General features: G+C 41.2%; 1 protein-coding gene across 5 annotated transcripts in view; it reads left to right on the top strand.

Annotated features, from left to right (window-relative positions):
• Positions 1-13208, top strand: part of AFG1L (AFG1 like ATPase) — a 198635-nt gene extending 185427 nt beyond the window's left edge. The window contains exons 11-14 of one of the 5 annotated variants that reach the window (XM_052645769.1): positions 3043-3183; positions 6892-7005; positions 9111-9235; positions 12813-13208. In XM_052645769.1, coding sequence (XP_052501729.1) covers positions 3043-3183; positions 6892-7005; positions 9111-9235; positions 12813-12897 — 465 coding nt within the window. In that variant the 3' untranslated portion in view covers positions 12898-13208. Of the gene's footprint in view, positions 1-3042; positions 3184-6891; positions 7006-9110; positions 9450-12809 lie in introns of those variants that run through there. The other 4 variants (XM_052645768.1, XM_052645770.1, XM_052645771.1 and 1 more) reach the window with 4 other exon arrangements.
• The last annotated feature ends 696 nt before the right edge of the window (positions 13209-13904 follow it).

Genomic DNA, 13904 nt, shown 5'->3' with positions numbered 1-13904 from the left:
AATACGCTCTCCTTTATTTAAAGACTATTTGTGACTGTGGTTAAATAATACATAACATAAAATATACCATTTTAATCATTTTTTAAAGTATACAGATCAATGGCATTAATTATACTCATGTTGTGCAAACATCACAACACTCCATCTCTAGAACCTTTGCATCATACTAAACTAAAATTCTGTATCCATTAAACAATAACTACCCGCCCCTCAATGACCATTGTTCTTAAACGAGATAGATAACTGTGTTAAGCTTAGTTTTCTTTATATGAATGAGCACATAATTATCTTAGGGATATGAAGGAAAGGGATATTTGCCAGCCTAATGGCAAATGCAGAGCCTACTGACAAAGGTATATAATTTGTAAAAATAGCTGAGTGGGCAGAATTCTGATTTTCAGCTGCCCTAGGCACTTCAGTGCACTTCTGATAATGATTTTCCTTGGGCATGTAGTTATACTGATAGAAATCATATCCATGCATAAAGAGTGAGCTTAATTATATATAACTGCATACCTAAAATGAGGCTTTACATTTTTTTTTTACATATACTTTCTGATTTCAAAAGATGAGACACTAAATTCTGACTGATCCCCAAGAAGTAGTGTGTGTCACCCTCGGAACGTGAGTGTCTTTTTGTAGAGTTCTCCTTTTTCTGGGAGGACACTGTATCTTGCCTTCCCCCTCACCCCTTCGGGAATTGTTTTCATTGTATGGGATTTCACAGTCTCATCTGATTCTCTGCTGTGACTGTGAGGACAGGAAAATGCACAAAGGCTGATTTAGGGTTTTGGATGTAATCAGGGGTAGTGAGCAAGGCAAAAGTGAGTTGAGTGGTAATGTCTGTTCCAGGTGCTGTGTTAAACGTTTTACATGTATTGTTTTGTTTAATACTCACAACCCTGTGAGATAGGAATCAATTCCCATTTTACAGATGGGAAAAGTAAGGAACAGGAAGATGAGGTTACTTGCCAAAGACACATCACTAATAAATGACAGACTGAGGATTCAAACTCAGGCTGTGCAGAGCTCTTGTTCCGAGCCGCTCTGTTAACACACCCTCCTGGCCCACATCAGCCTTGACAGCAGCGTCATACCACACACACCTGCGAGCCCTTGTGTGGCTGAGGTGAGTGGGGAGTCTCAGCTAAGATCAGACACTGGGTGTAGAGACAGAGGCTGTCCAGCCAGCTCAGGGAAACGGGGAAACACAAGGTCATCTCTGGCCCCACTTGTTACCTGGTTGGTGGAGGAGAGGGGAGAAGGGGCATCTCTAAGCAGGTTTCAAGGCATCAGCTCTTCCTTGTGCCCACTCTCTGGTGGTGTGCCCCTGGGCTTGTAGTTGTTGCGCATCCTTCTTAGAGCTGCTTTTCTTGAGGGAACCACCTCCCCAAGGCCTCCCTCTCCAGTTTATTCTTACCACCCGACACCTACAGGAAAAGTTTTCTGAGTATAGTTGATTTCAGCTAGTTGTTAGGAGAGTGGCAGGTGTAATGGGTGGACTCTAAGGTGAGGATGACTCTCCCCCTCCTTGCAATTCCCTGATTCTCCCAGGAACATAGTTGTATCTACATTTCTAAAGCAGAAGTTTTAATGCAAATGACCACCCCAACGAGGGAGACATTCTTTTTTTTAATTATTTGTTTAGTTAGTTTGTTTATTTTTGGCTATACTTGGTCTTTATTGCTGCGAGGGCTTTTCTCTAGTTGTGGCGAGTGGGGCGACCATCTAGTTGCTGTGTGCAGGCTTCCCATTGCGATGGCTTCTCCTGTTGTGGAGCACAGGCTCTAGGGCACAGGCTCCATAGTTGTGGCACACGGGCTTAGTTGCTCCACGGTCCATGCGGTCTTCTCGGATCGGGGATTAAGCCTGTGTCTCCTGCATTGGCAGGCAGATTCTTTACCACTGAGCCACCAGGGAAGTCCAAGGGAGACACTCTTAAACAGGGAGGAGTACTGATAAATTCTGCCAGAAGCTGAGGCTTAGCGATCTGGGTCCCTGGGATCAGTTGTTGGGATCTGAGAGCTTCCAGAGGGACCTGAGAGCGGCTCCTGGACTTTGAGTCTCTGCATTCTCTCACAGCCAGAAACTTCCTCCTGACCCTGCTCATGGCTCCTGTTCACAGGGTGCAGCCATTCACACCCGACTTAAAATGAGAAGTGACTCTCCTGGGAGTGTTTCTGACCCCAGAGAATCTGTGGATTGCTTTCATAACTGTCATGAATTACCTTCATGTTTCAGGAATGGGCACGTTACACCTGCAGGCAGCACCTTTGTGATGATTCTGTGGACCCTGAGGGTTGCATCCTCCTTGTGTGGGGAAGTAACAGGTGCACCAAGCTATGCTCGAGGGCTTGCTCTACTTTTGTATGAAAACCCTCTGGTATTGCCTGCAGAGGTTAGCAGTGTTTACTACATTGTATTTCAGTAATTGTACATCAAATTAAACAAAAAAATATTGTCTGATGCTTTTTATACTGGAGCATAGTCTTTATTTCAAAGTGGTGACATAATACTCAGCTGCTGTGATAAGACAGCTGCGTTTACCAGTAGTGACAGTTTGCAGTTGAGTCATAGGAAGGACTTATTTGGACTTGTTTAAAGTCATGTCAAATAAATAAAACGAGTGAGACCAGACTTAGGATGTGGGCCTCCAGGACACCAGCTGAGGCGGCTAGAATCGTTCTCTCACGTCCCACCATGTGCTGTCTTCTCTCTTCCCTTCTGTTTATATCCCTATTAAGTAGGGTGTTCATGCACTGGAGAAGGAAACGGCAACCTACTCCAGGGTTCTTGCCTGGAGAATCCCAGGGACGGCGGAGCCTGGTGCGCTGCCGTCTATGGGGTCGCACAGAGTCGGACACGACTGAAGTGACTTAGCAGCAGCAGCACACTGTCCTCAGCCTGCTCTGAAAACACCACTGTGTTTGGTCAGGTTACCTCAAAGCTACACCTAGATCACACCGTGACGAGAAAAAGAGATATTTTCAACCGGAATTGACTTATTTCCATTTTCTGTTCTCTATTTCATTTTAATTATAGCCGCTTGGAGCCAGTGACTATTTGGAACTGTCAAGGAATTTTGATACAGTATTTTTACGAAACATTCCACAATTTACCCTGGCGAAGAGGACCCAAGCTAGGAGATTCATAACTCTCATCGATAACTTTTATGATTTCAAGGTAAGGCTGTGGTATATTTTCCCAGAACTAAATACTCTGGACCGTGGAGCAAGACTGTTGCTGGAATCCTGGTCTACCACTTACTTTACTTCTCTGTGCCTCAGTTTTGTCACACACAAATCAAAGATACTACTCTGAAGTATTTACTTCAGAGAATTATTGTGAGGACAGAATAAGCTAATCCAGGTAAATCTTTTAAAACAGCACTTGGTACACGCTGATGCTGCACAAGTACTATTGGTGGTGGCGGTAACAGTAATCATATTGTATTAAAAATCCCATCATAAGACGCTCTGCTATCTTCCCAGTCCCATCATTCACCGGAACATATCATGTGCTCTGTCTGTGGGTATGCACAGCACGATGCCTTACCTAGGTAGAGTGCTCAGTAAACATTTGTCACGTGAATCAATTATTGGACTGATGAAATAATGAATGAACAAAATGAATGAATGAATGACTAAAGGGCCATTCTCAGTATTAGTTTTCTCTCCCTCTGACTTGGAAACCCCAGTAACTATCATTGTCCCTAAACAAGCAAGAAAAACCCAGTTATCTTATTACCAGCATGAGTCGCCGAGCCTTTGTCCATTCATCAGAGGCATTATTGCCTAGTGGTTAAGAAGTAAACCCTGGGACCAAGCTGAATACCTTGAAGACTAACTTAGCTCGAATTGCCTTCTTTAGAAAAAGGGGATAATAATGGTATTTACCTCAGAAGATTGTTGTGAGAACGAAATGAGCAGGTAAAATACTTAGAACATTGTGCGGCATACGGTAAGCTTTCAATGAAGGTGAGCCACCAGCATCACTGACTCAATGGACATTAATTTGAGCAAACTCCAGGAGATAGTAAAGGACAGGGGAGCCTGGCGTGCTGCAGTCCATGCGGTCGAAAAGAGCTGGACGTGACTGAACAGCAACAACAATGAGCCACTAATAATAATATATACCTGTAAAGACACTTACAGAGAAGGTAAAGTACCACTTCAAGTTAAGAGTGAAATATTGTTCTACCGTTAGATACAGGTTTCCCTCCTTATTCCTTCTACTGAAATAGAGCAATGATTGACTAAAATTGAAGGGACCTTGAAGGGAGGAGAAGGTACCAGAATCTGCTGGGAGGCAGAGGTGAGATTTTTAATGTTTCCTTTATTCATTCATTCAGCAATCTTCACGCCAAGCACAGTGCTAATTCAGTGACAGGCAAAGCCAGGCATGTTGCCTGCCTTCATGGAGCTGATAGTCTAGTGTTGAAGAGACACTGATTAAATGTGTGCAGAACTGAGTGTAAATGTTCTGAGGACTGAGTGTGGGATGTTCTCTTGGAGAGAGGGGGACTTGGTGCCGTGAGAGTCCAGGAGGACAGTAGGCTGATCTTTGTGTGGGAACTGGGGGCAGGCTGAGGAAGTCCTTCTGAGGACCCGCTGCACCAGAATCATCTGAGCTCCTTAAGATCCAGATTCCCGAACTCACCCTACCCCACACCAGCAGATGAAGACCAGGGAGGGGGCCTGGAGCCTGCTGGTTCACCAGCTCCTCAGGTGCTGCTCATAAACACTGAGCTGTGATGGCTGGGCTCCACGTGCAGAGTGGGGAGTTGGCAGCACAGGCCCTGTGATGGGCCTGAGCATGAAAGGCAACCTGCCTTCGTGAGTGCCATCAGAATATGCTGCCTGCTCTCAAGGGGCCCTGTGAGCAGGAAGCTGAGAATACCAGGGCTGGGGATCCAGGTGGTTACTTGTCTCCTTCTGGATTACTCATCAAGAGACTCTGCTCTGAAATAATCATGTGGGGTCTGGAATACATTGCCCAGAGGTAGCACTCTGTTTTCAGAGGGCAGTGCTTCAAGAAGAAAGTGGGAGGGGTGCATTGGTAGGTGGTTCTTAGAGTGGCAGATTGATAAACTCTTATTTTTGAAAGCTTATGATCCCTACCCCTCAGTCCTACCCCCTGATCCAACCTCCCCACACTGTTTAACTTCTTCATTAGACAAAAAGATTTTTCAGGCAATATGATGGAACATCAGAACTAATCTCCTAACATTTGCTTTAACTAAAGCACACATTTAAAGTTTATACTCTTTTTAAAAAATAGCCGAAATTCTTATTTCAGAAATTGGAAGCATTAAACAGACATCGTTTTAGAATGCATTTATAGAAATCTGTGAAATAAGGACATTTCCATCTAAGTAATGAAAAAAGTGTCATTTGTGGTTAAAATAATTTATAAGAGGAGGTAGAAGGTCATTTGTATATGGAAAGACTAGTTCCAAACATCAATACATTGTTTTAAAATATTGATAGCGCATGTTTGCTCAGTCATGTCTGACTCTTTGCAGCCTCATGGACTGTAGCCCACCAGGCTCCTATGTCCATGGATATCAGCATATTTACTTAAATAATGATTTTAAAAGGATGGCTGTGAATCCTGAAAACAAATTCAGATCTCCTGAAACATCAGGAAGAGTATGTTTTAATCTAGCGGACATAAAATTTATTAAGTTGTGAAAGCAGTTTCTGGTGCGTGATTACACATGGACATTCACTCAAACACTTATGTAATCAAGAAATATTCATGCCAAGCTTAGTGTTTTTCAAGGATGTCCGGCTGGATGCTGATAGAAAGGCAGATTCTGGTAACTCAGGGTGTAATCAGAGGAGCAGTGCACTGGACTTAGCTGTCACATGTGCAGCAAAGGGGTAACGGTGCATCGGGGGAGCATCTCTGATGCGCATAGAGATGGGCTTCACACAGTCAGGTGAAAATGTCAACCTCAGAGGTAATGGAAAAGCCACTGGACTTATAACTGGAAGAGATCAGGACTGGTGTCACAAGCTGAGACTCTCCAGGCCTGGAGCTGCCCCCTAAAACCTTTGTTCCCTACTTTAGAAGGCGGTGTAAGCTGTGTGGAAGTATTTGTAACGTACTGTGCAGTTTAAAAATAGCACTTTAAAGAGACTATTAGAAAAAGTATGAAAATGGTCAAAAGGTTTTCCTAAAAAAAAGTATTTTGTTTCAAAAATACATTTGGAATTTTTGAATCCCAGGCTATCTGAATATAGGTTATGTGGTGTGTCTATTTACATTTTAGAGATATTCCAGAAATAGAAAAAAAGGTTTTCCAAATATTGAAATCTATTTTAAAGAAATGCTGTATTCACTTATTTATGCAAGGTTTTTTTTTTCCATTAATGAAGAAGATACAGTGTAGATGGGTCCTGCCAGTTTTGAAATTTTGACAACCACATTTTGTTTATGCTCTTTTTGTGGACTTTAAAACATGGAGATTAATAAAAATTTTAGTAGCTTTAGGGTAACTTTTGGATATTTAGGTAAAATCTCTAATTAGAAAAACAGATTAATGGAACAGGAAAAAAGTGATAGATTGAAGCTTTTAAAATATTTTTTTTCCAAAATAAAGATAGAACTTGGAGAAAATGTGTAGAAGGAGAAATGAAGTTAAGACTGTTAGTTAGATTCAAAGAGAGGAGTTCAAGGCATTGTTCTTTATAAATACACATTCTGTAAGCTCGTAAAAGTATATTTCACCAAGTACCAATTTTGCTACATATATTTAGAACCATTTAAAAGCAAAAATCTTAAGCTCCCTGTTATAACAGATTTTTATTTTATGAGAAATTTGTTTTTGCCTTCAACTTGTTAAAGATAAGGAGTAACACCATTTGCTTGTTTCCTCTGTTTCAGGTGCGCATAATTTGCTCTGCATCGGCTCCTATATCAAGCTTATTTTTGTATGATCATCATGACAGTGAGTTGGAGCAAAGCAGAATACTGATGGATGATTTGGGGCTGAGCCAGGTAGGTGATATTAACATAATCTCTTTTTATTATAAAACAACTTAATTGTTTTGGTTTGATGCATGGCTACGTTTTAAAGAAGGAATGCAGTATGTATTTAACCACTGATTTGCCGCTTTCTTCTAAAGCCAGTATAGCAGACATATCCTCAACATCAGTAAATATAGAGAATTATAGCCTTAGAGTGGTGGAAGGAATCTTTGTGATAAAAGTGAAGTCCAGGGAGGTGGACTAAGGGGCTTGCAGTTACACCACTGACCAGTGGCAGGCCAGAGCTGGCCACCAGGCACCCATGTCTGGTTCTGGACTCCCTCAGCCCCGCCACGCTGCCTTTTCTGGATATCCTCCTTCATGTCTGCTGGATCTGTAGAGCACATGACACAGTATCCAATCATGTGGACTGGCTGTTCTAGCACTTTGTGCCTGACAAGGCCCTTTGCTCAAAAAGTAATCCACGATTCATCTCCTAACCTCATTCTGTAGACATTTGTGGAGCACCTGTGGGTGCCAGGCTCTGAGGACACTCTGTCGGAAACCAGCTGATGCTGGCCCAGTTCTCCTGGAGCCTGGGGGTCTGGTGATTCACTCCAGGCCAGACAGAAATGGCTTTGCATTTCCTTTTTCTTTATGAATATTACATGGTATATTTCTCAACTGTAGACAACTGAAATATTAGTAAAAAATTTAAAACTATAAACACTCACCCCCCCCAAATGAGGGGAGCCCCATTCTTTCAACCCCAGTAGTAAAAGACCCTTTGGAATGAGGAAACCATTCCTTATTGACCTGAGTTGAAATTATGCATTCTTAGGAGTTTGGGAAAATGAGGCCAATAATTATTTAATAGTGAACTTTCAAAATATGATTTTTAAATCTACATGTAGAAATACATAACTGCTTGTGATCCCATTTCTCTGAGAGCAATACATCCAAATAATGTCTTTTGACAATTGGGAAGAGTATACTTAAGGGGCTACTTCATCTCAGTTTCTGAAGTTCTTTAAATCATTGGCTTTTGAATTTTTCTTCTGATCAGAGTTCAGATATAGGGCAAAGTACGCTCAGCACTTAGGGTCAATAAGACATGAAGAAATCCTGGCACGTGGCTATAGGGTCATGCAGTTTTACAGTAGGTCAGTAATTTGAACTTAGGAGTGCAGAACTTTTCTCTGAGAGTATAATAGCAAACTCCTAAGGAAAGAGGCAAGATTCAGTGTTCACTCACAGGCTATAGCCTGTGTTGAAATCACCAGTCCCAGGTTATTTGCTAGCCTCACGAGGGCTCCCCAGCTGAACCCTACCTACGTGGGAGGATCAAGTGTCCCAGCAGCTCAAGACCAAAAACAGCTCTGGCCTTCCCAAAGCTTGCTCCCAGACACAATCTCCAGGTCCACAGAAGGCCTCTCAGTCACCCAAGTTGGAAAAAGAGATTAGCCCTCAGGCCTCCCCTTGGGAACGTGGCCCTGACTGTGAAGCTTCAAGGGAGAGTCTCAGCCACATATTGATATACCAAACTATTGGGTTTTGTTGTTGCTTATTTCTTTTTTAAAAAATATGTATTTATTTTTATTTATTTGGCTGTGCTGGGTCTTAGTTTCAGCATAACAGATCTAGTTCCCTGACTGGGGATAGAACCCGGGCCCCCTGCAGTGGGAGCTTGGAGTCTTAACTAGTGGGCCACCAGGGAGGTCCTGACTTCTTTCTGGCATGCACTTTTATAGAAAGAATTCCTTTTCTGTCTAGAATGTCCTTCCTTTAGATTTTGTAGAGAACTTTCATCTGAGCAAAAGTTTTCTTATTTGGATATTAGAGTGTTGTTTCAGCTTTAATTATTCATCTAATGTTTTCTTCCTGGTAGTTTGTTCTGCTTATTGATTACTGGTTTAAATTAGTTGATTCTCTAGTCTAATTTATATTAGCTGACTCTCTAATTATTGGGTAAAATTAGTTGATTCTCTAGTCTAATTTAATGAAAAAAATTTGTAGACTATTTTATAATATAGGCTCAAAAAGTATTTTTTAAACTTGTACTTAGTTCTTTAAATTTATAGTTGCAGAGCTTTTAATTGGTGCTGGATTGTTGTTTTATTTTTTTTGATAATTAGGACTCAGCGGAAGGACTAGCCATGTTTACTGGAGAAGAGGAAATCTTTGCATTTCAGCGCACAATTTCCCGACTCACAGAAATGCAGACTGAACAGTACTGGAATGAAGGAGACAGAAGCAAGAAGTAACCGTCCCTTTTGCGTGAATAAAACTCTGGGCAAATGATTACTGCAGGGAGAACTCTTTATTATGGGACTGGAAGGAATCATTTTCTCATCATTAATTATGCACTTTGTCCTCTGGACCATTTTTATCTAAAATTGCTGTCAAAGATATAGTGGTTTAGTAAGTTAAAGCCATTTTTAGGTTTACTTTTTGCCTGTTTATTTGGCCTTATTTCTACACCACACAATTAAAATCAGCACTCTTATCAAGCTGAATGTAGGACCAGGCATTTTGGTTTCATATTAAGCTACCTGAATGAACCTTGAATACATACACACTCTGTAAACACAGGGTGTCTGGACATCTGTGACCTTTTGGCTACCTGGTAGCTGCATGATAGAAACACATCTTTATGAGAGTGGAGGAAAAAAACCTTACATTTCAGTTCAAAACAGAAAGAGATTTCTGATGGACTTAGCTCTGTGATTGTTGGGGGCTGTAAATTACTTTAAATCTCCCAAGTCTTTAGGCTTCCTTACAGCAGAGAGTATGTTTTTTACCCTGAGTTAAAGCTTTGCAGGCAGGACCTGATCTCCAGTGGACACACAACTGACTGAAAAAAATGAAGGATTATGAAACCATAGAATAAGAAACGGGTGTCAAATTTCAACCGACAGGCAGATTCCCCCAACTCTGACAGCCCGGAAGACAAATACCAGGAATGGGGACCAGTGAGAGAGTGTCGGGAGGGGTGGCGTCCTGGACCACACTAAGCAGCAGAATGGACTCTGCTCACTTGAGGCCATAAGACCCCGTGGACCGCAGCTCCTTCCCACTGCTCACGTGTGTTTGCTCTGCTCGCAGATTTCACTCCCACCCTTGCCTCTGCTTCTGCAGTGCGACAGGCTTAACAGTAAATGGGAAGGAATGGTCGCTTGACGAATCTACTTAAATGAAATCTGGTTTGCCCTCCATGGAAGTCATTCCTTGATTCATTCAAATACAGCCTGACTTTGCTAACTGTCACTCACAGAAGGAACCTTGGTTGAGGTTGTTACAAGAGTCTAAATCCTTATTCAAGAAAAAAAAAAAGATAAAAAGAATTGAAATCCACAAATCTTGTGAAAATTAAATATTTTGGGAGAGTAGGCACAGGTGAGTCAGTTTAAATAAATGATTACGATTATCAACGTAAGTAAACTCTTCAAACTATGTCATTTATAAGTTAATAATCTACCCATACTAGTCTATTTTGTACCTTAACCTAAGTCAATCAGATGGATAGGTAGGGTACCCAAGAATAGTGAAACATTTAAATCAAAACTTCTGAAAATTAAATGCGATTTGAAAATATTTTTATTGAAGTGAAACAGTGAGTTCAGAAAGATGTTAAACAGGTTACAAGGGAGAAAGGACAGGAAATAACCACTGTGCCAGATTTATTGCTAGAAATTTCTAAATCTTGCATAAAAATATAATCCTCAAGAGACAATGTAACCATCCCTGTTTATAGACAAGAAAACTGAGGCTCAGAAAAGCAGCTTGACTGGAGATTCATAGTTTACAACTACAAAACTCACGTACTATGTTTTTTACCATACCACCTCTATAAAAGCAAGATCATTTTTAAGAGTAATTCTTTTTTGTTTAATAAATTTACAACAGAACCGTTACTTTGTACTCAGTAAGTATAAAATATTTAATTTTAGTCTTTCAATCTAAGCTTTTTGTTTTCAATTTTGGTGTTTTTTTGGGCCAGATATGTTATCCTTTAATAAAAAGACAGTGTGAATGCTAGACAGACTGACTGGTGGACAGTCTGCTTGATAGAAAGAGGAGCTGTCCTTGAGTGTGTGGGTATATGTGAATAGTCCCCCACTCAAGTTCTGTTGTACAAGTTCATCTGAGGTCAGGTATTTGAAACGAGAATTTGAGTTTTCCATAGAAACAATAATGTGTTGTTAGTTAGGGCCCTGGCTAAATGTACAGAAGCTTATGGAGTTCTCAGTGCAAATGCCTTATAATTTTGGTACTAAAGAACTTAAACTCCTTTTAAAATACAGTTGCTGCAAGGTAAAACTATAGTTCAGGTTCCACCTGAGTACCCAGATCATGTCTGCACTTGGCAGGACAGGCCTTGGTGGAAGGGGCTTGCTGAGAGTGGGGTCTGTGGGGATGGGAGGAGGAGACAGTGTAAGGGTCTGTTATATCGGCCTAAGTACCAGAGGGAAAGAGGAGGGATTATCAGGAGGCAGCTGGAAACGGTACAGTGTTATTCCATCTCGTCTCCACAAATTGTTTCATAAAAGAGCCTACAAGAAAAAGAAGCAAAAGCCTTCAAGAAAACCTGTTACCTTGAAACAATATGATAGTTCTACTAAAAAGGAAATTAATGCCAAAATGAGAGGAAAATGACTCCTAGATCGGGAAGCAACATTTCAATATATGTGTTGCTTCTTCCAAGCCCCGCCCCAGTTGCCGTCTCGGCATTCCAGTCTCTCTCCCTGGGATCATGTGAAATTTCTCAGAGCAGATGCTCTGTCTCTCTTTTTGAACTTCTTTTTATTTGTACTTGAAGATGACGTTTGAACTGACTGTTGCTGTGTTACACTCCCGCTCACTTAGGTGACCAAGGGTCATGCTGAGGGTTTTTATTGTTGGGAAAATGCCTCCAAAATGACCACTAACTTCCAAATTCAGAAGAAATCAAGTAGAGACAAAGAAAAATATTTTAAAAAGAGAGAAACATCTGATTACTGCATTATTCTTGTATTTCTTTAGACCATGGATAGGCTTATCTGTTAACATCAGTAATAATGACATGGTAGACTTAAAGAATTTTTAACCTATTTCTGATGTTTACAAGGCTCCAAAGACTAGTACTGTTCTAATCAAATTTATGTATTTTCAGTGGGATTTCAAGTTTTAGTCATAAAGCATTATTTTATGCCCTCTGAATATATTTCCTATACCTTTAGGTGTGCAAATAAGATAATTTAAAAATTACTTGGAACTTGGCAAATTAAAATTTTATTTGTAAAATATGTAAATGGACATATTCATATCCATTTATTTATTTAGCATTATTTAAGAAACACATTGCGCTTACTATGTGCCAGGCATGGTTCTAAGTGCTTTATAAATAAACTATTTTGATCCTTATAATTCTGTGAGATAGGTACTGTTATACCACTTGTAGACAGTGAAGCTGAGGTAGAGAAAATGGGTCCAACAGCATACTGAATTGCTAAGATGTACATTGGAGTCAGTAAAGTGATCAAAATACTGACTTAATAAACTTTCGTGTAACTGCTTCTGTCCTGAAAACATTCTTCTTACTCCAAGTAACTTGAGCCTACAGTTGCAGCCCCTTCATCTGGGATCAAAACACCCTGAGGAATTGGGGTCCTGGGTCCTGACATTTGGTCCTGATAGATTATGAAATTCTGGTAGTAAATCTGTGATCTTGTATATAACCTTCCTCAGATCCACTAGCCTCGTAAGACATCACTGGCTGGTAGAAAATTATTTTCTTTGGAGGTGAGTCTGTTAAATTCTTCTTTAAGGCAGATTCTTCTTTCTCATTGGCACAGCAGTTCATTTTCCTGGAACAGAAAGTTTAAAGTAATCCAGCCTGTCTTCTTCTCGAGTCTCTGCTGCCTCTACCGTACTCTGCACTAGAAGCTTCACATCCGTCACCCCAGGTCCTCGCTGAACCCAGTCAAACGTATCGTCTGCTGACCTGTGTGCCGTGTGTGACAGCGTGAAACTCCAGAAGGACATCTGTCCGTCCGTCTTCCAAGCCCGCTCAGGAAGGCTGCAGAGGTGGTCTGAGAAGCTTCCTCTCTCAGGGCTGTATCCATTGAGAGCTGGTGTCTCTGATGCACCTCTCTCTTTATCCAAGTAGGTGGGAAGGGCCCTGAACCTGGTTCTGTCAGCTTTTGCTTCGTAACCTTGAACTAGTGCTTTGAGCCTTGGTTTTCTTATCTATAAATGACAATGATAATAGCCATTTCATAAACTATCCTCATATTCTGAGGATAGTTGGTAAAAAGCACTTTGCAAATGGTAAAAGATTAAAGGAATATTAGTTGTTATTGATTGTGATGATTTTGATCAGAAAGCAACAATAAATGCCTACTCTGCTTTGTAACACAAGATGACCTGTCCTAACCTGGTATGGTCTCTAGCAGAAGGGAAAGGTGCACATTTCACGGCTGGACAACTTGGGCACAGAATTCTGGCTTAATGAGATGCTGTGAAAATTGTTAATTTCAAACTAATTCTTTCAGGATTAATAAAGAAAATGAATTGTTTGTTGAACATCAGAGATTTCCCAGAAAGAGAGCACCATCTTGTGGTCAGTGAGAAGAAATGACAGCAAAAAAGTCCAAGAATCACACAGAGTTGGAGAGTTGAGGTTCTTAAAGTTGCTGTTTCCAGGCCTACCTCCCACACCGGAGAGTCAGATGCAGTTGGTGAGATGTGGGGATCTGGTCAGTACTTGGTAACGCTCCCCATGGAATGCTAAGGTGAAGCCAGGGTTGACGAACCCTGACCACACAGCCAGTATCCACACGGAGTTGGGCCTATGTGGGTCTCCTGACTGCACCAGGGCACTTCCCAGGGAGACAAGGCTGCTGCTGTGACCCTCAGGGGACCTGGGGCTTGGGACCAATGGCACACCA

This window comes from Budorcas taxicolor, chromosome 9 (assembly GCF_023091745.1).
Source record: "Budorcas taxicolor isolate Tak-1 chromosome 9, Takin1.1, whole genome shotgun sequence".
Classification (NCBI taxonomy): domain Eukaryota; kingdom Metazoa; phylum Chordata; class Mammalia; order Artiodactyla; family Bovidae; genus Budorcas; species Budorcas taxicolor.
Note: the sequence above shows the minus strand (reverse complement) of the source record. Positions and strands in the feature narration are given on the sequence as shown.